Source organism: Seriola dumerili, unplaced genomic scaffold (genome assembly GCF_002260705.1).
Source record: "Seriola dumerili isolate Sdu_G_001 unplaced genomic scaffold, Sdu_1.0 BDQW01000493.1, whole genome shotgun sequence".
In the NCBI taxonomy this organism is placed as follows: Eukaryota; Metazoa; Chordata; class Actinopteri; order Carangiformes; family Carangidae; genus Seriola; species Seriola dumerili.
This window is the reverse complement of record NW_019174748.1, coordinates 1,163,636-1,188,597: the sequence shown is the minus strand read 5'-3', so window position 1 is coordinate 1,188,597 and position 24,962 is coordinate 1,163,636. Positions and strand designations below refer to the sequence as shown.

At 39.3% G+C, this 24,962-nt stretch overlaps 1 protein-coding gene across 1 annotated transcript; it reads right to left on the bottom strand.

Moving 5' to 3' along the window:
* Positions 1-13,509: 13,509 nt before the first annotated feature.
* Positions 13,510-24,691, bottom strand: LOC111235417 (ADP-ribosylation factor-like protein 8A). The gene is made up of 7 exons (XM_022763879.1): positions 24,269-24,691; positions 22,246-22,326; positions 21,427-21,500; positions 20,563-20,656; positions 20,038-20,105; positions 19,175-19,245; positions 13,510-16,225 (listed from the first exon to the last, which is right to left on the bottom strand). The coding sequence occupies exons 1-7, from the start codon at positions 24,389-24,391 to the stop codon at positions 16,173-16,175; spliced, it is 564 nt and encodes a 187-aa protein (XP_022619600.1). The 5' UTR covers positions 24,392-24,691; the 3' UTR covers positions 13,510-16,172.
* Between the last annotated feature and the right edge of the window lie 271 nt (positions 24,692-24,962).

The window sequence follows — 24,962 nt, the reverse complement described above, 5'->3', positions numbered from 1 at the left end:
TTTGTGTCCCGTTTTGCAGCCGAACCTTCACATGCACTTTGGTCTTTTGATTCTTTACTTTGTCGTATCAATAATTGGACAAAAGAAATAAGTCATACTAACAGCTCAGGCCCCACTGGTGTTGTGTTGGAGTTTACTGTAAATGTGAACAAAGTTGACACAAACAGCCGCTACTCTCATAACGTTTTAATAAAGGGACAGTCCACACAAAACAAACTGATGAAGTCTGTTGAGTGTTGTGTCTCTCCAGGTTATTTTTATTTTGTGAGCAAGGCATGTACCAACCAATCGGATGTAGTTGGTAATTTATAAATAAATGTGTCATTCAAACTACAGTTGTCTGGAAAATTTATTGACGCAATAATGATGTTATTGATCAAGCTACATGTGGAGTCCCTCACAGTTGAATTCTCAAGCATCTATATTTTTCAAACCTAGAATGCTTCCTTTAGGCCAAATCCTGCAATAGAGTCACAAATGGGAGGAGGTATTTTGGACATGTGGTTCTGGAAGCAAAAGTCCCATTCACGTTCCCAAAAGACAATGTTACATGACTCACAGTTAGAGCTCTTCAACAGCTTGAAACTGAATACCCATTAGAAAAGATGAACTGTGAAAAAAAATATCTGGTTCATTAATAAAAAGTCAAAGCTACAAGCCTGTGGACATAAAAACTGAAGGAGAGAAGTTTACCATGATTTAAAAGGTGCATTTTGGCCGTAAACATCCAATCAATTCCGGGTCACTTTTGACGAATTCATGACATAGTTTGTTTACCACTGCAACAATGAAGGGTTTTAAATTTGCTAATGCTCTTATTGGCTTCTTCTTCATGGCAATAACAGCCAAGGGTCATGAGTACTGTAATATTCTGCGCCATCCACCAAAATAACCGGCAAAACCTGATATCTCAGAAATGAGGTTGAAGTAATAGAAATTGTCGGCAATAACATAAACCTATAGGCCTAAAAAATTCTTAGAGAGAGACCCGAGTTTCCATTTTCAGTAACATTGAGGAAACTATTTAAAGAAAATCTGAAGTGGGAATACAGACTGGAGAAACACTCGTGGAACCAGCTGCCCCTTTGCAACTCAATACAATATGAGTGCACATCTATGCAGATGACACTCAGATTTATTTTTAACAAAGGTTTATGCACCAGTAGACTCAGCAAGCCGATGCATAAAGCAAGTAACTAACTAGAGCTGACAAAATATTCAGTTAAAGACATTGGAGAAATAGTGACATCTGGAAACAAGAAGAGAAGGCTAAGGCCACAAATATGCTCAATGAAAGTATGGAAGAGATGATCAATCTTCAGTCCTCAAGGAGGCGATATTGGCCAGTTAGAGCCAATTGGAGCATTTCCACGACCGCAGTAGTAAACAAACATGGTGTCCATGAAGGAATGTGTTTGCTGTGTGTAATGCACTGAAGAAAGAAAAAAGAAAAAAGAAGGTCTGATGTGCAATCTTTGAATCACTCATGAAGAAGGCTAGAAAATTCCTGGATGAAGAGTTGACAATGTTCAGCTCGAGCTTTGTAGAATTGGTTGGTGTGATTATTTTGAGCCGAAGTGAAGCCAAACGAAAGCGGTCAGGTTCTTCCTGCTGTTTCATGCTATAGCATCCTGAGCTGCAATACTCAGACTGCAGCTTGGGCCTGCGTTTCATTAAGACATTTCAGGATCAGTATAATTTAAATTTTTTTTAAATTTTTTTAATTTAAATTTTTTTTTTTTTTTTTTTATATCGATATTGATACCAAAATGATGTTTTTTTTTATGGATATTTTACAGGAAACAAAGTACAAACCCTTTTCTCAAATGTTAAATCTACATACAAGCAGCTGTGCAAGAACTGTGTCTAAACTAAACAGTATAAAACTGGAAAAATAGAGTTAAATCAGGAACTATCTGATCAAAAATTATCCATGAATTTAATGGCCTTCAGCAGCCACACCCAGATAAAAAAAAACAGCAGGAATAATTGGTTTCATGTTCATAAAGGATTATGAGAAGCTCATTAAAGCCTTTGTCTATTCTGCAGTTTTAAATGGTGTAAAGGAATCCTTCCTCCTCTCTAAGAAGAGGCCAACAGTGAGGAGGATTTTCCCTCAACAGAGCTGCTGCTCTGCATATCAATGATCTCACTACTGTCCTGTCGCCATGGGATACCAGCCCAAATTCATGTGAGACAGAACACACACACACACACACACACACACACACACACACACACACACACACACACACACACACACACACACACACACACACACACACACTCTTCTGTTAATTTAGAAACTCAAACTCTTTTCTAATCAATGAGAGTCCCTTTCCTCCCCCATCTTTGCCTGGTTACCCCTGGCAACCCATGAAGGGGATTTACAAATTAAAAAGGCTGTTGGGATGTTTTCTGTCCTAAAGAAGGACAGACAGACAAAAGATAGACAGACGGACAGGAGGGTAGAAGATAATGTAAAATCAGAAAACTGGGTCAATTATGATCAAACTCTAAAATAATCTGAACTCTTGCCCCTTCTGGAGCTTTCAGCTGCATTTTACAGTCTTCATCTGTGAATGGATGTAGGCTGTGTCCAAAATCACCCCCTTGTTCAGTCATTCACTAATCACTACAGTACTACAGTATTAAACTGAGATTTCACCTATTTATTATCATGTTACATCATCACTGTACATACAAAAAATGGTTATTTCCACATCTATAAAATAGGGAGCATGGCATTGTGGGATTGTTAAAGGAGAGCATTGTACTGTGTGAATATGATCAGAGTGTTCCTGTAAAAGACAAACTGCCTCTCAGGGAAGCTACCCTGAAGTTTTTAATAAATAAATTATTTGGTGGTCATTGAAATATATTCAGAAGTAGCCAATACATAATGTTTCCACCACACAAATTTCATAGACATCTTTCCTTCCATTACATGATAGTATAATAGCTGGTAAGTGGGCCTTGAGTTAAAGATTTTCATGTCAAACTGCTGTTTCCAAGGTCAAGAATGAACTTTCTCAATCAAATGCCAAGACTGGCTGAACCCAATTTTTAATTTTTTTGCATGAAAATTAAAATATCATTGACGTTAGAGCTTGGATGATGAAAAGAAAACATAATGGAGCCCAAACAAGAACACAGTGTCTTCTTGGACTTTGTGTGTATTGTTCCTGTGTGAAATTTGTGCTTATAATTTCTTTTTTTACATTTTCCCATCAGAATTTCTTTTTGCTCCCAGTGTGCAAACGGATACAAAGACAGGTCTGTTGTCCTCTGGCTGTATATCAGTTCAGTATCAAAGTAAAAGTAATAGAAGATTAAATGATTGTTATCATTTTTCATACCAAAATGTGGAAGTAAAATCATAAGTTGACTCAGTCATGAATTTCTTTTATGATGTTGATTGTATCATTAGAAATTAATGTGCTTTTGTTATACGTTGAACTGTTCTCCTCATCCTGTTCTTGCATAAAGAGGTTAAGAGCTGCATATGCTTTGAGTTTTTACATAAATTTAGGTTTCCTGTGTCTTAGGACATATATATATAAAATACATGTAAAGTACATGTATCTTGTGGTTTTTTGCTACTGGTTGTAATAATAAGCTGATACGTATCTTGACCAATCTGTGTTCATTTCTTTATCCCTTGATCTATAAAAAGTTTAGCCCGACTCTGTATTGTTGGGAAAATGATTATACTCGCCAACTTTGTGTGAGCTTCTTCCCCTTATTGATCAGTAATAATCTTTTTTATTAATCTCTGGGTTGATCAGTCTGTGCTTTCATGTTTGTGTTTAAGTGTTTCAGCAGAAAATCCATGACACCGACAACTTGTCAATGACAGAGACAGAGGAAGTACTCTGATCTTTTATGTGAGTAAAAGTATTAATACCACATTGTAGAAATACTCTGTTACAAGTCCTTCATTCATTTACCTCAAAGTATAAACGTATTATAAGAATCAAAATGTACCTAAAGGAGGTTAGTCAATATGAGACACCAAGTCACAACAATGAGACATAGTAGCTCTTAAACTAGACACAAGTTAAAAGACTTGACTAATTATTTTGATTGACTTTTTGTCATCTATTTTTCTTTCTTGGTAGAAATGGTCTTACATTATAATTTAAATAAATAAGTTTTATGTAATTTGGTGAAACCGAGCCTTTAATCCATGGGTGAATCGTGGACAGATAAAAGAGAAAAACTGGAAAGAGGTGGAGAAACAGAGAGAGATTGATGTGGAGTTGGAGGAACAGAGTGTTTCAGGAGGATGGTGATGTTGTTCTCATTAGTAGTGATGAGAGCTCGCCCCTCTGATACAAACTACTGAACAGACCGCCTCTGTTCACTAATGAAGCCCCACACAACACACACACACACACACACACACACACACACACACACACACACACACACACACACACACACACACACACACACACACACACACACACACACAGTCGACTAGACCTCCATTGGTCATGCGACAATGTCTCTGGGACAGACTGGATGGGAACCAACTGCAGGCTATGGTTATGTAACTACAGGAAGGTCACAGGTTCGAGTCCCACGCCTATCTTTAAGGTTCCACACAATGCCATCCAGTTCTCAGTTACTTCTGGACTCTCTGTCTCTTAGATTGTATGTGATATGTGTGTGGGCTTGGTTTTACATTTAATTTCTGTAAAAGATCCTTGCTGACAGTTTATTTTTCAGGTCCCTTATTTTTCTGCTAAATTCACATAAATTAATTAATTCATAAGAAAGAGTTGGTAAGAAACTGTTAATTCTTAGAAATTTTCCTGGGAAAAGTTGTGTACTTTGATGATGAAAGGGAAACAGAGAAATTGTTCAGGTTGTACGTGGGTAGATACATGCACAATATAGAGTTCAGTAGGCAAATAGCGGCCTGAGGGCCAAATCTGGTCTACCAACAAAAATATCTGGCCCCACAATGATGGCTGAGGTTTTTCCCTTCTATGATTTAAATCAAATCTTGTGTAATTTCTCATAAATCTTCTATAGGAAACAATGTTTATATAAGGCTTGTGTACACCACAATAAATGTGATCATCTAACCCTAGCTTAATAATAATCAATAATATGCATCTCAGACACAAATAGGTGGTAGTCTAACAGAAACAACCTGCTAATAATTATAATTTCTAAGACAATAACCATAACTGAAGCTGACTGTCTTCATTGTTGAGCTGCTTTTTATCAAACAAGTATTACATAAGCTGCTGTAGCCCTGTTAGCCCTCACCTGATTATGGAAAAATTACATCTGCATTCAAATAGAATCCTAAAACTACCAAATTATAGGACAAATTAAAACTCTGACCTGATGATAGCACTAGAGGAAAAGTCGGACAATCATCAGAGTTACTACATTTCATCCAGAGGGGAACATGAATGTCTGAGCCACATTTCATCACAATCCATACAACATTTCAGTCTGAAAACAAACGTTGTCGCCAACTGATCGTGCCCTCCATCATCCATAGAGCCACACTAGTAGCATGGCTAAAAAAGAACCTGTCTTTTATAGCATTTTTCCACAGCATGGTAGCAACTCAACTTGACTCTGCTCGAATTTGGCACCAGATACTTCTTTTTCCACTGTAGTACCACCTCAATGCAGCGTTGTTACTATATTGATGTCACATGAATCATCTTCAGCATGACACATGCTGTGCCTCAATTCTCATACTCCCATACTCACACTTGCTGTTTTGAGTGCATAAGTGCGTTCACATTGACAAGTATGGCAACACGCAACTACTATACTATAAGTACCTGGATGGTTCACTCAAAATGGTCAAAAAGTCAAGTGTAAAACGATGGGCCACCAATGTATTTTTAAATTTGTGAAAGCAGCAGTAGAGGAAGGAGGACACGTCAACAGTGCCGATGGTGGCTTAATTTCCATGTCGCATGAAACAGGGGCCACAAACAGTAAAGTTAAATCAAGCGAGTAAAGCAGCCAGCACATATCTTGGAGGGCGACAATTCCGGTCACATGTTGCAATCGTCATTTCCGCTCAATGCACAATGGGAGTGTTTGATTTGGGACACTATGCTGTTGAAATTCACACACTACACCTGTGTACACAGTGCACTAGATTTGAGTGTACTGACTGAAGTATCCATGTTAAGACACAGCAAGGAACAATGGAGTATATTAAAGAGATACCAGAGAAACGTCTGCACCTCCTCATTGACCATGGTGTGGTTTTGCAGGTTTCCATACTAAAAGTATAGGACAAACAATAACTAACAGATGTAACAGGCTACAGTGAGCAATGAACAGTCACTTAGCTGTCTAAAAAACCCGGGATTGTTCAGAACGTCTGGTCTTGCATAGTGATGACTCAGTACTAATGATTCGCTCTGACCAATCAGAAGTCTGCGGTGATTTGGTATCATACTAAAAAGAAATGCCAGGTACTATCCACAATTTTGTCCAATGGAAAACCAAAAAAGCCAAGTAGAGTCAAGTCCAGTTGAGCTGGTAACATGCAGTGGGCAAGAGCTAATAGTCTCTTGTATGGGTCAAACTCAAAACACTGGGTCTTTAATGTCCCATAATGTCTTTGTCATGTTCCTGGTATAACAAGCCACTTTGCCCAATTCCACACCTTCAGGTTAACCATAGTTTTTCTGTCATAACCAGAAGCTTTCTCAAACTTTAACCACACTGTAGTTGACCTGAGCACATACTGTGGAAAGAAATAAACCCTAAAAATAAAATTTTTAGGGTTTATTTCTTTCTGCAGGGTTTCTGCTGAGACTTGCAAGGTTTGGAATTTGAAGACACTGAAATCAATGCTTTCTAAGACTTTTGAAGACCTGCAGATTCCCTGGTTTTACAGACTCTTCATTGGCAGAGACAGAAAAACATCACAGTGAACAACCACGTTTTTAAAGTCACTTCCTTGTGTACAATTGATTTCTTTGCTTCTCTGTGTGTGAAAGTTTCACAGAAGTGTTGAACCTCTCACTTACCGTGTGAATTCCACTGATATGAAGCACTGCTTGTCTAGAGGTGTGTGTGTGTGTGAAACTTAGCCCTTTCATCAGCAGGATGAGGCTGAGTGAATGAAGAGCAACAAGTGTGTATTTGTGAGTATGTGTGTGTCTCCAAGCGCAAGCTCAATGAACACAAACTAATCTGACCTGAATGTCTCTCACACACACACACACACACAGAGGGAAAATCAGGAACACAATGTTGGTTTTGTTCTGTGGGAAAACTGATGAGGGAAGGAGTGAGGGGGGGCTGTTGTCATGACAACGAGCATGGGGTCCTGATGGAGAGCTAGGTTGACTCTCATTGGGAACACACACACCACAGTGGTGGGACCACCTTGTACTGCAGACAGGAAACACTGAGGCCTGCTTCTTTGTTGACTGCTATAAAAGTAGTTCTCTCCACACAACAAACACACACACACACACACACACACACACACACACACACACACACACACACACACACACACACACACACACACACACACACACACACACACACACACACACACACAGTTTTACCCACTTGTTGACAAGTAGCACAGAGAGAAAAAGAGAGAAAAAAGGAGGGAGGATGGAGAGGAGCGAGGAGGATGAAGTTAGACGGAGTTAGGAGTTTTTATCAGTGCGATCACGTTACAGCCAAGTGACCAGATGACCAGCTTCTTTCCTCCTTTCACTATCTTTACTTCCTCTTCTCTCCCACTGCTCCTGAGTTGCAGAGAAAGTTGGGCTCCAGACCCTTTCTCTCCTCTAAACTGTCAGTTATCCTCCAAAATAAAAGCCTGAACGACAGGAGAGCTGCAAACACAAGGTTCTCCTGAAAGCGATATTGATCTAAATGGAGACATTCAAATTAAAAAGGTACATCCTCTGGGAAACATAGTGAGCACATTTCATCAATTTTCCCTGTTAGTTAGCTAAATTGGAAGGGATTCCCGTGCGGAGTTCTCTAAATATTGTGTTCACAAGGCCAAACTCATGTTTTGTGAGGTCAGAGTGAACTTTACCTTTGACCACCAAAATCTAATCAGTTCACCCTTAAGTCCTTAAGTGGACATTTGTGCCAAATTTAAAGTTCTGTCAAGGTGTTACTGAGATATTGTGTCCATGAGAATGGGACGTACGTATGTACAAACAGATGGACAACCTGAGAACAATATGACTCCAGCTCTGACAGTCGCCAGCATGGAGGAATAAAAACAAATGTCAGTGCAAGTTTTTGTGAGCTCTGGCCCAATGAGCTACAGATGATGACCGTGTGTTTAGAGTGAATGACAGATTTTTCACTTGAGTTAATGTTCCACAAACCAACCAGAGCCCAATCACCACACAGGTGATAATAAAGTAAAGTTTCCCCAAGGAAACTGGTTTGTGAAGCTACTGCAACAACCCCACCCCCACTGATCATTCAAGTCCAGCTGGTCCATACCAACTTTAAGACCAGACTGGCGACTGGTCTCGAATGTCCTTTTACATTTACTTTGTGGCCACCTCCCACAGACCAGCTGACAGTCTCCATGACTGTGATGATGATTGTCATAAAGCAGCTGAACTGCTGAGCTCAGCTGCTGCTGCTCAAGAGACAAATTAGTCTGAATCTGACCCCCCCCACCCCCACACACACACACACACACAAAACAGAGCTGTGCTGGGACCACACACACTGGTCATAAAAGAAACACACAACACACTCAGAGATACACATTAACACAGTGATATAGTGGTACCACTGACTAAGTTTATAGATGTCTCTGTGTGTGTGCTGCCCCCTGCTGGCTCATCAATAACACTTCAGGTCTGAACCAGTCTGACAGTTTACTGTGATTGGATGGAAAAGTTTCAGTGTGGAAAGGAATAAGATGAAATACAGAAAATAACAAATTAAACTGCCAAACACTGTGGTATACAGTATGATCCTGTAGTCACAGAAAATACTAATCCCTGATTGGCTGGCAAGTAAACAATCTATTGGGACACAAAAAAAGTTCCAATCAACTGTTTACCCACTGTCTTTAATTATGGCTTATTGTATGTATTGTATTTGTTTTCTGCTTGGATCATGCGTTCATATAATCACAAAATAAATTTTACAAACAGGTGAAATAATAAACATCTCCTGTTGTTTCTCCATAGTATTTTTATTAGTATCATACACAAGCATGTTTCTATTAAAACACATTATATCAACTGAATCAAACTATAATGTACAAACGAGTTCAAAGTGACAGGCTGTCTTCACCGTGTTCATCCTGCATGTACAAACCCCCCACCCCACCCTGTCTGCACCAACGCCGAGGGATCAGGAACAAAACCAGAACAACTTCAGCAATCAGTCAAACGTGAACTGTTCATGTGTCTTTGAGCAAGGCACTGCACAGCCAGCAGCTCACTCACTGTGTGTCTCTCTGGATAAAACTTTTTAAATTAACTCCAGATTAGAGGACTCGGCAGAGGTTTGTGTACATTTTGGGTAAATCAGTATCTCCAAGATGGTCAGTTTCAAACCTCAAACTGATTTGAATTTGATCATGCTTCAACATTTTAAAATTTAAGACAATTCCAGGTGCCATGACAAACTTAAAATGTTATTAAAAATATCAGATTTATTTATTTCTAATTTTGTGATTTCTTTAAGGGCAGGTCCCACCTAAATTACAACAAATACACTTTTTTTGATCATTAGACTCTTTGACATGAATGTATTACAAATTTCAAGTATAAATGTCAATTTAAACACTTTAACTTTGTTAATGTGTGTGAGTTTCACACATCTACAATTCCATGACAACTGAGCAAACTATATCTGCTGAGGAAGCTCAAGTCTTATGATTGAAAGTGAAAACAGAAGATTGTTTGGTGATATGATGCACAGACAGATCAGACCACCGGGCTGCCAGACTGCTCTGAAGGTATGGAAACTGTTTGTTTTTAGGTCTGACAACTCGTTCTAATTTACAGCTATGACTGAGCAAAATCCATTTACCAGCGAAGACTGTATGGAATGGTTGAAAGCTCCTAAACAACCCAAGTAAGTAAACCTTGAGTATGAGACTGTCAACATATTTTTGAAAAACACAACTGAAAAGTCAGATCAATAAAATTATTATCTATTGATGCATATGTCACACATTCATTTTCGTGTCAGTAGTAACAGTTAGTGAAAGAATAACAAGAGGTTTTGTGGTCATGAAAAGACTTTCAAAGGTCCACACAGTGATGCTGCATGTTGTGCCTGGAATTTGTTGCTGATTCCGTTCTAAATCTCCAGTTCTTGACTTTTTGATGATAATTTAACTACACAGGATAATCATCAAACATTCTGCATCACATCCTGCAGAGCTTCAGTTTGTACATGCAGGATCACAGGTTGTAACTAGATTTTTTTCCATAAAAAAAAAAACTGGTCAAACTTTACATTACAATGACCGTATTCCAGTGTATTCATCTGTGGGAGAAGTACTGTAAGCACACTTTCATTATGCACTTAGAAACATGTAAAACACAGTTTAAGCATAATATCAATACTTCTGTTTTATTGCACTGTTTCAAGTACATATCATGTTGTGCACTTCTATTACTTCTCTGTAAGTTAATACTCAGGCTGATGCACTGGATTAAGGCTACTTTATGATAAAGTTGCACCAAAATAACGATTCACTTCATCAGGTCCCACAGATATACAATCCCTGCCCTCAGCATGCAAACATAAGAGACCGGAGCCAATAAGAGCAGAGCTGCACGGGGATTTCAAGGTTCACACGTTTGGCCTGACAAACAAAGACAGACAATACCAGCAGCCATCATCTGAAGGTGTCGTTCCACTTTTACAGACACCTGGCAGGCTGGTAAACTAGTCAAAGTGGCTGGTGAATCTCAGAGTTTACCAGCAAGAGATGACACATTTCAACTGTTCTGGTACAATCTGTCCTTTTGCTTTCCGGTGTGAGTTCAATTATTGTTGTTTCTGTATTTAAATAAAGAAGTTTCTAGTGTTAACAGGACTAAAACTGTGAACCTGGTGTCTTTCAGGGGTCGTTATGCTTAAAACAAAGTGTTTGTTGGTTCTCTGAACAGTACCTGAAACCTGGGGGGGACACCACGGATGTCTTTGAGATGAGACTGTGACTGTGCCCCCATTATCCCCTTAGGTACAATTCATCAAGTTTTGCGCTCTCTTTTTTTTTGCCGTTTGAAATGTTCAGACAAGGTTTCAGTACGCTTCAAACTAGTTCCTTTGAAGCATACTGAACCTTTCTACTCTAGACCACTGAATTGCAACATCCCTGTTTCAAAGGCCCACGTATTCCTGTTAACACTCAGCTGGATATTATCAAACAAAGGCAAAATCTCCCCAAAAAAGCCAAGATGTACCTTTGAAATTCCCTTGGCAATCTGATCTGTCTGTTAGCGACAATAACTAATAATCACTGTGCTGGCTGATCAGCAGATAAATAAATTTCAAGTGGCCCAGAATGGAGTCAGACAACTCTTGGCTGTGTTCAAAAAACACCAGAACCTGACATCTGGAGCAGCTGGAGGCTGAAAGAGATTCAGTTCTTACTTGCCAGCATTTAATGAAACGAAGTGGCTTGATACAACTGTCTGGTGCGAGTTGTGTTTGTTGTTGTCTGGTGTTTCATCTGGAAAGTCATCTGCTGGGGCCGCCTCCAACTCGATTAGATATACAGGCCTGGGTAGTTATTAAGAAATTAGCACTTTCCACTGTCGGGCTAAAGAGGACTAAACAACTGATTATGGGTGTTTTGCTCTGTTGTGGAAACCACTCTATCAAGTAAAACAAAATGACTTTCTCAAAAAAAGGGTACACCAAGATCAAACTTGTGTTTTTGGGGACTATGATCTTGCATTCTTGGGAGTTCGACCTCTCGCTGTTGTTGGGAATTCTCATCAATCCCATTGCTGCGAGTTGGATGTCACATTCTTGGGAGTTCAAAGTCGCATTATTAGGATTCCAAAAATGGTTGGAAGGTTGCAGAAGAATTCGCATTCTACAGACTTGAAACTGGGTAAGTTAAATTTGGGAGTCCTAATGCACAAGACCACTCTGTCTGTAACTGGGACAGCATTCTTGCTGAGATGACCAGGTGAGCTCATTTTAATATAGCTGTGCATCGCTCATGGTTCCTGGCATCTCTGAATACATTGGGACAAATTCTTATATGGGAGTTGTTTTGATAAACCCCACACAAATGTCAAATTTAATCGAACAAAAAACATTTGGTGACAAAAAATGTCATATGACAAGGCGTGGATTTAGCTCTGTCCTCCACTTTAACCCAGTAGCAATGGTGGATGCTGCAGATCAAGTCTGTTAGAGTTGAAGCAATTAGTTTTTTAATAGTTTAGCCAATCTAAAGACAACAATTTTGACTTGTTTTTAAAGGGGAAAATTTAAATTTGTTGACTAACTGCTGATTAAAGGAGAATGAAAATGGTCTTTAAGCACAGCCTGAGCATCCAAGATAAAAAAGCAAAAACATTTCCGGTAATTTGGACCATTCTTGGCAAAATGTGGACTTCAAAATAGAACAGCGTTTAGGCTGTAACGGATGATGTTCCACAAGAACACAGAAGTGTCTCTTCACCCCAAATTTGATGCCAGACTATCTCTGTTTGGCCCGACACTGTAAAGCAAGTGTGTGCTAGCAGAATTAATCTCCCATGTACACTGCTGACAGTTTGACCACTCTTAATCAAAACAACCTTAGAACAACAAACAGGTAATGTTTTTCCATTTCCTGTTTGTTCTGAAGTCTGATTGGCTGCTGTCAGGACCAGGATGTGTCAGAACGTGAGATGAACCAATGATGTTGCAAATGAAACAAACAGATGAATAAATATAAATAGTGTGAAAATAGCATGAGGATGTAAGCATAATGCTAAAGATCTCTGTATGAAGCTACATGCTAATGTTTTGAGTCTTATAAAATATTCAAAGTACCTTTTAATCAGGTTTTCACAGACATTTCTCATGAAATCCAATATTAAAAAGAGAATAAATTTACAATCTTTAATTGCTCTAATTGTCCAAATATAATTAACATGTTTTCAATGCATAATTACTGCCAAAGAGAAAATGTATATAATACTGTGTACTAAGTATAGCACAGAAAATAATTAAACTAAATGTAAGATGAATATTTTCAAATTGTCAAACATTGTGCAACATAAACTTAAAAGGTAGTGTTTTACATGTTAATTATGCCCTGATTTTGACTCATTTTAATTAAAATAGGAATATAGGATTCTCCCAGGTCTTTTCTCTGAAACTGACAAATAGGAATATTAGGAATTATTATTAGAAATGAGCTAAATCCAGGTTGTAATGAAAATTTCCACTTTGCCATTTCATTTTCAAGACTAGGTGCACATTTCCTGCTAATTTCATTTTCTGCATTCAGTTTCAATCTCAGTATAGCAGTGTTTATTTTGCTTTTTTTTTTTTTTAAATTTTGTCATATGCTATTAGCACAAAAATGTTAAAATTAATTCTAAATTTCAATATTAATTCAGTACTGGCAGCCACAGACTTCGACGTTTATGTTGCCATCTTGTGGTTAATTAAAAACAGGATGTATTCTTGGAATTTTGAATGATTTCTGGCATGACAAATGTATTTTGTTGTAACACCTGGAGTCATGAATCATTGAAGAGAAAAATAAATGGATGAAAACATTTAAATTAATAAATTTTTAAATAAAATTTAATATGTGGCTTTTAACGACTCAAACATGACTAGTTACATTGCTCCATTTTGTCAGACATGACGTGAACATTGCATCTGATCACGTGACAACCCTGGTCCAATCAGCAGACGCCTCAGAGCAGAAAATACTGAACTCTGGCTGAACATCCAGAGAAGACTTACGAAGTCAACAGACAGCAATAAAAAATAATAATATAAAACAAATAAGAAATAAAAAGCTTATTACAGAGATATGAACAGAAACAATAACATTTCTCCTCCTCCGGTTAAAGTACCACTTCCTTAAATCTGGACAGACCAGGTTATGTCACAATAAGAAGATTATTAACATTATTCTCATTATTAATATCTTACAAAACCAAAATCAACAGTGCAATAAAAAGGTTTTTAATCCCTCGCTCAGCAGGAGAGAGAGAGAAAGAGTGAAAGACAGCGAGGGGCGGGGCTTGGCGACGAGGAAAGAGAGAAAGAAGGTAACATCCAAAAATAAGAAAAGAAAGGAAGGAGAGATAGAAGGAGTACAGAGGAGGACAAGCAGTTTACAACAGACGAGGAAGGAAGAGGGGCTTCTCAGGATTATATAAATGTGAAATAATGGATGGAGAGATGATGTGGAGGTAGAGAGGGAAAAAAGGAAGGATAAAGGGAGGAATTAAACTCAACAGAGGCGGAGGAGAGAGGGGATGATCATGGCAGATTTGTGGTTATTGGCTAAAAGGTGATGGTGTGGCTTTGGGAGAGGAGGATCATGGGAAAATCTGAGGGAGAAAACAGATCCACAAAATAGGCTCCAGCTGACCGGCTAATGAGGCTAAGTGTGTGTTTTTATGACCATTACAATGAAAAAAAAATCTGTGTCTGCTTTTTGACACTTACGGTGATGGTTAAAAGTCGAAATGGCTGACAGGTTGATAAGATGACAAATATACAAAGAGACGCTTAGTATAAGATCTGCACCAATCTAAAAATACAGATTATAATGGAGGCCGTTGTGTGGATCTGTAAGATGCACTGACACCACTTTTTTGTTGCCAGTATCAAACTCTGATGTGAACGTGGTTGTATCTAAGTGATACTGAGTTTAAACAAAAACAACAACAAAAAACAGCTCCGTCTTGTAGTGTCTGTCCACGCAGATGGTTTTGGTTTTATTTGTCCAGGTCTGTCTCTGAGATATCTGCCCTAAATACAAACTAGATAATTGGAATTAATTGGAATTTAGTTTGTGCTGCTCAGTGTTGAAGAATTTCATTTTAAAAAGAAGCAACGTCCTCGTTACTCCGGACAATCCGCAGATTTTTAGGGAGTGGTTAACAAACACATAAATTGATTTGTAAATAAATTTCTTAGCTGTAGACGTCTGTGGTGTAAGCTGCGAAACACCCCAGCAGAAAAGTATATGTCAGCGATGAGTTCAGAGTCACTGAAATGAACTCAGGTTAAATACAGTTAATGGGGGGCTTGGTACTTGCTGTGAATTCGTCCCATGAAAAATGCCTTCAGGTGTTTTTAGCATGTGTGCTGGTGCAGTGGAGACTGTTGTATGTGCAGAAACAAAGAAACCTCATTAACGCTTCATGGAACTGTCACAGACATAGCTATAGTTATTACTATTTTTACTCTAACAGTAATGTAGCTGCAGAGGTTTCTTCCACTGACTTTTCATGCTAAAATAGCAGCTTACTGTTCACACTTATGTTTCCACTCAGCTGAGTGCACGTGGACATCAGGTGCAGAGAGTCACCTAAACATTATACTTCAACGATCAAACCTCTTGGCTGCATGTGACAAATTTTCCCTCGGCCACTTCACTAAACAGCCACATATTGTCCTATCATGGATGCAGACACAGACAGCGGCTGCAGTTGTGTTTACACTACACTGGGTATCTGCATACATGCATGTGTTCACACATACTTTTCAGCACATATAGTCCATACAAACAGTCATGCAGTCATACAATTTTGAGTGGCAAGCAGATGGTCTGTAATCATTTTAAAATCACTGGAAATGCTTTGACCCTGACCTGAACTGATGGAGGCTGAACGTGTTCGTCTACATGAGGACACAGACGGATGATCAAGAGGTTTTGCCTTTGGTTTCTGACATGTCCCACCTGCTTCTGGGCGTCAGTTTGATACTTCACTCAATACTTCAATAAGAAACAAAGACCCAGAGGTATCAATGCATCCTCCATCAATGTGAGGGTAGCTGGGGGGTGGAAGGTATTAATGTTATTTAAGGATGGGGTATATGGAGAGGAAAGGGTGAATAGTTTGGGGTTAGGGAGAAAAGTTTTTGGGGGTGGTGGGAGGTGGGGGATTGATCAAAGAGAGAAGATGTGTTAGGGTGGGTGGGCGTGGCCTGTTCGGTTGGGGGCATGTCTGTTCTCAGGAACTCCTCTTAGTCCTGGAGTGTTGGATCAACCACTGGAGAGTGATGTCTGCAGAGAGAGAGGTGTGACATCAGCAGAGCTCAGACAAAGAGAGTGTGTGTGAAGAGTGTGAAAGAAAAGAAGAAGGTAAACTAACAGTGAAGTGTAACTGTGTGTGGGTTTGATTAAGTCCGCAATAATGCGTTTTTGTAGTTTTTTAAAATGATAATTGCTAAAGGTCTCAGTTTTGTCCATCCAGACTACAACACAACCCCAGAGTTTTCAAAATGAAACAGTGCCAGCAGAGTTTCCAAAACTCTCCGTTTTCGGGGCTCGAAAACTCTGGAGTAGTGTGGACTGCAGGAGGAAACATAGCAGAAGAGATGCATTTTAAAACAAAAATGTGATACTGTGGACGTAGCTTTAATTTCAGACTCTGTGAAGGGGTTAAGACAATCAGTCACTGGACAGGCTCAGGCAGTACCTGTTTTTAAATGAATTACTTAATACCTTCCCAACATTTCACCAGGGTACATGGCATATCATGATATTTGTTAAATTAGTTCCTTTTGAAGGTAAAACTCACAGATATAAGATTTTTATAAGCCTACATTGTCTCATGCCAGTTATTTGGACAAGTCATTCTCTGCGATTAAATACATTTGACACCATGTTGCAGCACTGTGAATAAAGTTAACAACCCAAAATGACCAAACTTGCAATCATTTTCTACCTCTAAATCATTCTGCTGGCCAAACTCCTTGCTGTAACAAATTGATAATCTTTTTTTCCTTTTTCCTTTTCATCCTATTTTATTTACTTGAAACTTCTTTAAAAAAGTCCCATATTTCCTCTTCTCCGGTATTTCATTTGAAGTGTTGAAGATATATTTGTGGTTTTAAGAACCAAAAACTCTTCTGATTGGCTGACTGTTTTCTGAGTGATCTAATATAAATATAGCAGACCTCAGGTTAACACTCAGACACCAAATCCTGCAAGGATGGATGGTGGGTCCAGGTGGGTGGGGCTTTGGGCGTGGCTGAGAGACTGTGTGACTGCTTTGTTGTAACATCACAAAGTTACAGAAGTCCTGGCGGCTCATTTTAAGGCTCAGTTTCTGAATATAGGCTGTGTGCATTTCTCTGTGGACTGAGCGCTTTGATACTTTCACAGTATTAATATAGAACCTAGACCTGCTGTATAATCAAAAAAGACATGGAAATCGACCTTTAAAATAACTTTATGTTAAAGGTCCTGGCACTCAACTGTGGGTAAGAATATATCGTGTTCAATTAAAAGTAAGTCCTGCAGGAGTTTTGGCCAAATAAGACAGAAAAAATGGCCTATTCAAATAAAAAACAAATAAATAATCTAAATAATTGTCTAAATAGTCTAAATAATTGATGTGTTACCCTCTTTCACCACAACTTCCTTGTAGCACACAGCTTCATAAGTCTTTGCTAGCTCAGCTGCATCACCTGATCAGAACCCAAAACATTCCCAAACGGGGAGAACTGGATCCTCACCAGCTGCCTGCCTGACCTCTGGTGGAGCGTGTTGTGCACTACAACACATCACATTAATGACGCGTCTGTGTGGGTTTAATAGAAAATGGAGAGTATGTTTTTGACAGTGTTGAAAATCACACCTTATTGATGTGATACTGCCTGAACCCCTCAGTGAAGTTTGAGTTGGTTCTGATCCTTGATTATACTGAGGTTTCTGATTTTTTGTTGACACCATTTACATACAGGAGGGAGTAGACCATTAGAAAACACCTTAATACAATGTTCCAGTACAACACCACCGAGAGAGAAGGTTTCTGGCGTGTATTCTCTTCTGCTATGTCTGTAACCTTGTTCTTATCTTTACCCTGTAACTAAGCATCCTCCTTGAACTCAGCAGAGATGACTGAGACTAAGACGCTCACGTTCTCCCTCCTGCTCTGATGAAACGGACAACAACTCTTTTGTCCACTTTAATATCACACTATTAACACGTTCTGAGAAGCGATGACATTACACCAATCTTCACTTTTTACCTGTGACTTTTAGAGTTAATTTCAAGATTTTACTGCTCGTTTTTGAAGCCTTGAGACTCCCGGCCTGGCTCTTGCTTATATCTGTGATCTGCTGACTCCCTATGAGCCTGATCACTGCTTGAGACCTTGTTACAGGGGCTGACTGAGAGTCAAAATCAAACTCATCTACTGGCTGAATATTTTATTGCAGATATGGGTTTTGATTACATACTGTATATGATTGATTTTGCTGGTATTAAAGAATTCCTGTAGATGCTGCAAGTTGAAAATACAGTCAAAAAGTTAACTGTCATCAACAAATCACAGAGCTTAAACTAAACAATAAATATGAAGTCAAACTCTGGGCTGGATGTGAAAGTCTGCCTGGTTTTTATTGAGGAGACAAAATGCACAACAATAAAAGCCTCCTGCTTAGTGTGAAGCAGCAGGAAGTGGTGGAGTTGTATAAGTAGTAACACAGCTCAGCTCTGATGCAGCTGATTGGTAAACAGTGAAGTCAGACTGTTATCTGGAAGCACAAACAGGATCCCAGGAGTGAAACTAAACCGAAGAGATTCAGTTAGCGTCACTGACAAATGTGACCTGGACACTCTGCTCCCTGCACTACTTTGTGATTCAAACTCTGAACAGAGGTTTGTAATACTACGAAGTTATTACAGTAGTGATTATTCATTCTCTTCCTCTACTGCAAGATGAACAGCAGTAATGCACTGTTAACTTCACAGGGTGCTCTACCAAAAATGTCTATTTTATGTTATGTTTATTTTAGTTGCCAACACAGTGCTGTTCTGTTTGATGCTGCAGCTCAAGTTTATTCTGGTTCAACTTTTTCACCAGATGACCCCATGTTTTGAGACCTTTACTCTAGCACCCCCACTGTACCAAAGCAGCGGTCTGCCATAGCTTTAGGGTTTCATGAATGAAAATGTATTATATCAGTGAGGGTCCTTGCGTGTGTGTTTGTGTGTGTGTCATACCGATGTTGTCTTTCTCCTTGCAGGAGATGGAGTAGCAGCAGATCTCTCTGTCCTGGATGGCCGACAGGTTCCTGAGCAAAAACACATGAAAAAAAATCAGTTCATACACACAAATAATAGACACTGGGACAGTACCTTGGGGGCTCTTTTGGACCTTTACAAGGACTGATGAAAACCTGGCTCAGAGCACCAGTGACTGAGCAGGACATTCCCTCCCTTTCTATTGTGAACTAAATTTCTCACTTCCATATATGCGAGTTAGAATTTTATTTACTTTTCTTTTGATTGCTCATTGCATCTCTTCTTTATGCACCATGTTTCACGATATCTATGCCAGAACCAGTAGCTGTACCACCAACCCTGTGTTAATGTCATTTAAATTCAATAAATATTTAAATAACAAATGATGGACATGGATATGGATGGATATTCATCAAACAGGAAGACCAGGCCAAAGTCACAGCTCACATGTCATTTTGTGTGTTTGTGTGTGTGTGTGTGTGTGTGTGTGTGTATAGACATGTTAATAGAGAGTCATTATGTATTCCACTAGATTTACTGAGGTCACACAGTTTACGACGGTAAGACCCTAAGGCAGGAGAGCTACTGAGTCGAGGTGAGAGCAGATGATAGACATAACTGTTGGGGGAAAAAACATGTGACTGGAAACCTGGAAACCAGTCACGTGACACTGACCAGGAGTAGGCAGCAGTGTGTTCAGTGTGTCATTATCAACAAACAAAAAAATGGAGCTATATGTTTGCTGCAGATTATGCTGTTGAAGGAAAGATACTGTATAAAATATAATGTAGAAATATGTACAAACACACTAAACCTGGACCAGAGTTTTGATGTGGACTTACATCCTCTCTATGAGCTCCTTCTCATCCAGAGCTCCTGGAAGGTCCCTCTTATTGCCCAGAACCAAAACCTAAAGAGACACAGACAAAATACACATCAGCTAAACACACAAGAAAACACAGCAGCTGTCTACATACTGGTAAACACACTGTCTGCATTTCACTATGTCCAGTGAAGTTGGTTTGTCTTGTTCATTGTATGTGGTGCAGTGTCAGCGTATTCGGTCACAGGCTGAAGATCAGGTGGCTTTGTCAGTTCATCCTGGTTCACTCTGAATCAGTTAGCTCAGTTGGCTCCAGTTTATCAAGTCCGAACTGTTCAGTAAAGTGTAGCTAGTGGTTCCCTCATAGTTTTAGATTTGAGCTGGTTCGCTCAGGTCAGTTTGGTTCTGTCAGGTTTACTTAGCTCTATTTAGTCAGGTCCATGGGACATGGTTTTGGTCCAGTCAGGTTTTGTTGGAGGACATTGTTGTGGTGGGTCTGGTCTGATTTGTTCTGAATCTTAATCTGTTGTGGTACTGTTCTTACAGGGATTCCCTGCAGCTGAGGTTTGTCCAGCAGGTTGTGGAGTTCGTTCTTGGAGGCTTCGATTTTCTCTGGGTCTGCTGCGTCCACCATGTAACTGAAACCGAAAGAAATGAAGTCAACATCTGTAACTTCATTTGAAAATGTAATCCAGTAACTTCAACTTTAAAGTTTCATTGATTATTAAAACTGTCTTTAACTGATGCTATCTAACGTCACATACTGAGACAACATCATGGAGCTTTGTTTGGTTCAGTGGGAACACCCAAAGGCGGGAAAATATGGGGTCTTTTTAACAACAGTATAGCGGGAGCGCTGTTCAAAAGTTTAAGTATCTAAAATCGTATCATGCGAATCGAGTCCTGCTAAAACTCAAAAAGAGATGAAAGAAAAAGCTGGCACAAGTCATCAGTATCACTTTCACTACAACAGAGCCGTGCATGCAGAACAACTTTGCTCTTTGTTACATAAATCTGACCCGTTTACCCTGAAGCCTTCCTGCCCCATCTCACCAAGACAACTGCGCTAATATGACACAACTACACAGCAAAAGACCTGAGGACACTTCTGATGATCACATTCAAGGATTTAGATTTTTTTAAGATCTACACTATGATTGGACCAAACGCAAACTGTCAGTAACAATTTACAGATATCAGATTTATCACTGAATATCTGCTTATCCGCTGCAGAACTTGTCAGTTTGAACAGAAGGATGAGGGTCGATGGACAAACTTGCGTGACTCTCCTCTGTCTCTCCCGTTTCATTAACGTCTCTCAGGGTTGCTGTCATGTTTGGGCCCGGCAGAGACGTCCCCGCAACCCCTTTACGTGACAGTAACCACAGTTTAGCAAACCAGGACTTACACGATAGCGCTGACTCCTCGACAGTAACGCTCCCACATGCTCCTGAACCGAGGCTGACCTCCAATATCCCACAACTACAGACACAGAGAGAGAACAGCACATTGTTAGAGTATGTAATGTATACAATGTAAAAATTAATTGTCTCTGATATCTGTGCGTGTGAGTGGATTTTTCAAGGTTTACATGTGATGTAGTCGAATATATCTGTTATGTATCTGTCTTTTGTGAGAGGGTGAAAAGGAAAGTATAGTGGACATTAATGATGTAATCTAAATATTAAAGAATGTAAATAAAATAAAAAATGTTAAAATATAATAATCATCATAATAAATCTAATAAAATGTAATAAAATATAATGTAGAAAACATAATAGTGAGGTGGTGTTATGATGTTAGTATGTATTATTTATATAATATAATAATTCTAAACATGTGATATTATAATGTAATATATACATTATTATTATGTAACAATTAGAATTTTACAACGTGAAGTTACTTAGTAATGGATCCTTTTGATTTTACTATTTTACTCAATCTTAATAGGAAAAGAATGATGAAAAAAAAAGTATTAATTGAATAAAAAGGTTATTTGTTGTGTTGTTATTATAGATGTTTAATAAGCAGGTGTTATAGATATATATCAAATATCCATTATATTAATATGGTATTATATCTACTTTTCCTCTGAATAAATAATGATAACTGGTGATGTTTGTTAAACCAGAGATTAGTCCACAACCAGACAAACTGCCATACAGTATGACTGTGTACAGACAGTCAGCAGAGCGGAAGCGAAGCAGGGAATTGAACTACCAACCTTGATGGTGACGTTGCCCTTAGTGATCTTCCTCATGTTGAATCCGACTGTAGGAATCATGTCTTCACTGAACTGCCCAGACTGAAAAACACACACACACACACTCCTTACTGATACATACACCACTGTTGATGCTGACGGTGTATGCCACCACTGTGTGCCACTCATTAAAGGTATATGAACATCATCACAGACAGTGATCTGTGGTTTCTACCAGAGGAAAATGCCACTAAAACAAGAGCTCAGATTATCACCAATGTACAGTATAGTGTTGATTTGTATGTCGACAAGTAAATAACAAGAAATTGCAGTAAAGAAATGTCAAAGATAAATTTATGGACCTCCTCGTGGCCTACGGGATGAATGCAAGGTGCTGACCATGAACCTGGATTAGAGTCCACCTGAGGATCTTCACTGCATGTTGCCCCCATCTCTCTGTCCCCTCATTTCCAGTTTTCCTGATTTCCTGTCTCTCTACTTAAAATCCTCCAATAAAAGGCATAAATGAGCCTCTGTAATTTTTCCAATGGAGAAAATCTGACAAGTAATTCTGCAAATGTTTATTTGTCCGGCTCCATAGATTCTCTGAGAATCAAATGTAAGGATCTTTATCATGCTGTTTGCTGTTGTGCTGTTATGTTGAATAACAAACGTTGGCCAACTTCATCATCATATTTTAAAACTCACATTTTGATATTAATATCAGCCTCAGCAAAACATTATTGGTGGGGCTCTAGTCTCCAATTCCAATATGCCATGTCAGACATTCAAAAGTCACAATTAACAAAAATGTCTAGGATGAGTCAATCTGACACACTGTGCCACATTAAATGTAATTAATTCATCAACATCATTATAAGATACAGTGTTTCTGCCATTATGTCACATTCATTCAGTTATGTTCATTCAAGGCTGTTGACTCAGATTTATGAGTAAATCCAACCCCTGCAGCAAATAGACATTAAAATTAGTTTTTATTCAAATGTTAATAGACTCTTACTTTTTATTTGCTTAAAGAAAAACATTAAACAGTAACTGTGGCATGTGGGAATGTTTGATCACTACTGAGGGACACCTCTGCCCCCCTTTGCCAACTGTTAAGGCAGATATCCTGCAGTCAGTCAAGAAAGTACAAGTGAAGAGACTGACTCCTACAACAGGACAGTGATCCAAAGCAGACCTCAAAATCCACCATGAATGACCTCTAGGCTGAGGTTTTTTAATGTCTGCTTGCTGCAGGGTTTGTGTTAACTTCTTCACATTTTAAAATCAACACAACTATATCTTTAACATATGCATATCAGACACTGCATAATCATCTAATTTAATATATCTGAAATACTAATGTCGGCACAGCATCAGATGGGTTCTGTACTCAAAACTGTATTTCAAATCTAAAAAATGGAAGAAACACAAACAAATCTCTTTGGGTGGAGGCAAATCTATGTTAGTGGGTCACTCAAAAATTAAATTTGTACATGGGAAGCAGAGGAGGGTGCAGTCAGGGAGGGGTGATCAGCTGATGGTGTATGGCAGGGAGTGACTGTGACCGGAGAGGGAAGGTCACTCTTACAGGAGGAGGGGGTCGACCCTCTAACACTGGACCTACAAATCCTACCTGCGGCCCCGCGAATAACACCAGGGATGGGAGTGGGGAGGTGGGCAGTCCTAAAACGGCCTTAAATTCTGATACAAAGTTCTTCAGTTACGGTGGAGGTTAGGACCATCCACCGGTACTGCTGTGAGAGCAGCTGTGCTCATTTAAATGACACTTTAAAGCTCAGTAAGCATAACGTTAATGGTGCCTGTACTCAGTAAGAAAACAAACCCAGACGCTGGCTATATAACAAAACTTTAAGTCACTAATGTATAAATAACACACTGACTCGTTGATCGTTTTGCTGAAGTCGAACATCGACAGCTAGCTGACCTCACCACCGCAGGATAACAATGGATGAAGCCAGATGCTAACTGGCAGCTGGCGTTAGCACATCTGTTAGCGGTTAAATTAGCCCAACCTTACCGCTATCACATTGACGAAGGTCGTTTTCCCGGAGTACTGCAGCCCCACCAGGGTCAGCTCCATCTCCTCCTTCCAGAAGAGCGCCTTGAACCAGTCCAGCAATTTGTTAATTAGCGCTATCATCTTTGTCGTCTGATGCTGATGCTAGTGCTAATGCTGCTGTTTCTGCTGCTATGGCTAGGTGGCTATGCTAGCTAGCTAGCTGGCTAACGCCCCGGCAGTCTTTTTTTGAGACGCTGACAGTCACTGAGACAACCCCGGGCGGTAACGGGAAAACGGACGACACCGACTGGCGTTATATGAACCGAAGAGGATAGTCAATAAGTCGGTGTTTTCAGGCTCTGGTGTCCGCTGTGTGTTTTCCGTGATGTTTACTAGCTACGCCTTTTCCCACAGTACTGTCAAGAGATTTATCAACTCACACCACATCCGGCACAGCCCTTCAAAATAAACCTCGAACCGAAAATAATTTCCTGAAACATACAATCAAATAAAGGCTCAACATGGACATAAATATGATTCATAAGGAACAAAATATTGTAAGTGTAAGTGTTTTTAGTCCAAACTTTCCCTTTTATTGGTAATGTTGTCAGATTTGATTTAATCTGTCAGCAGGTTGTCCGCTCTGCTTCCTGTTTGGGTGGGGTTGATATATGAAGCAGAGGAAAGCAGAGAAAAGAGGAGGTATAGACTT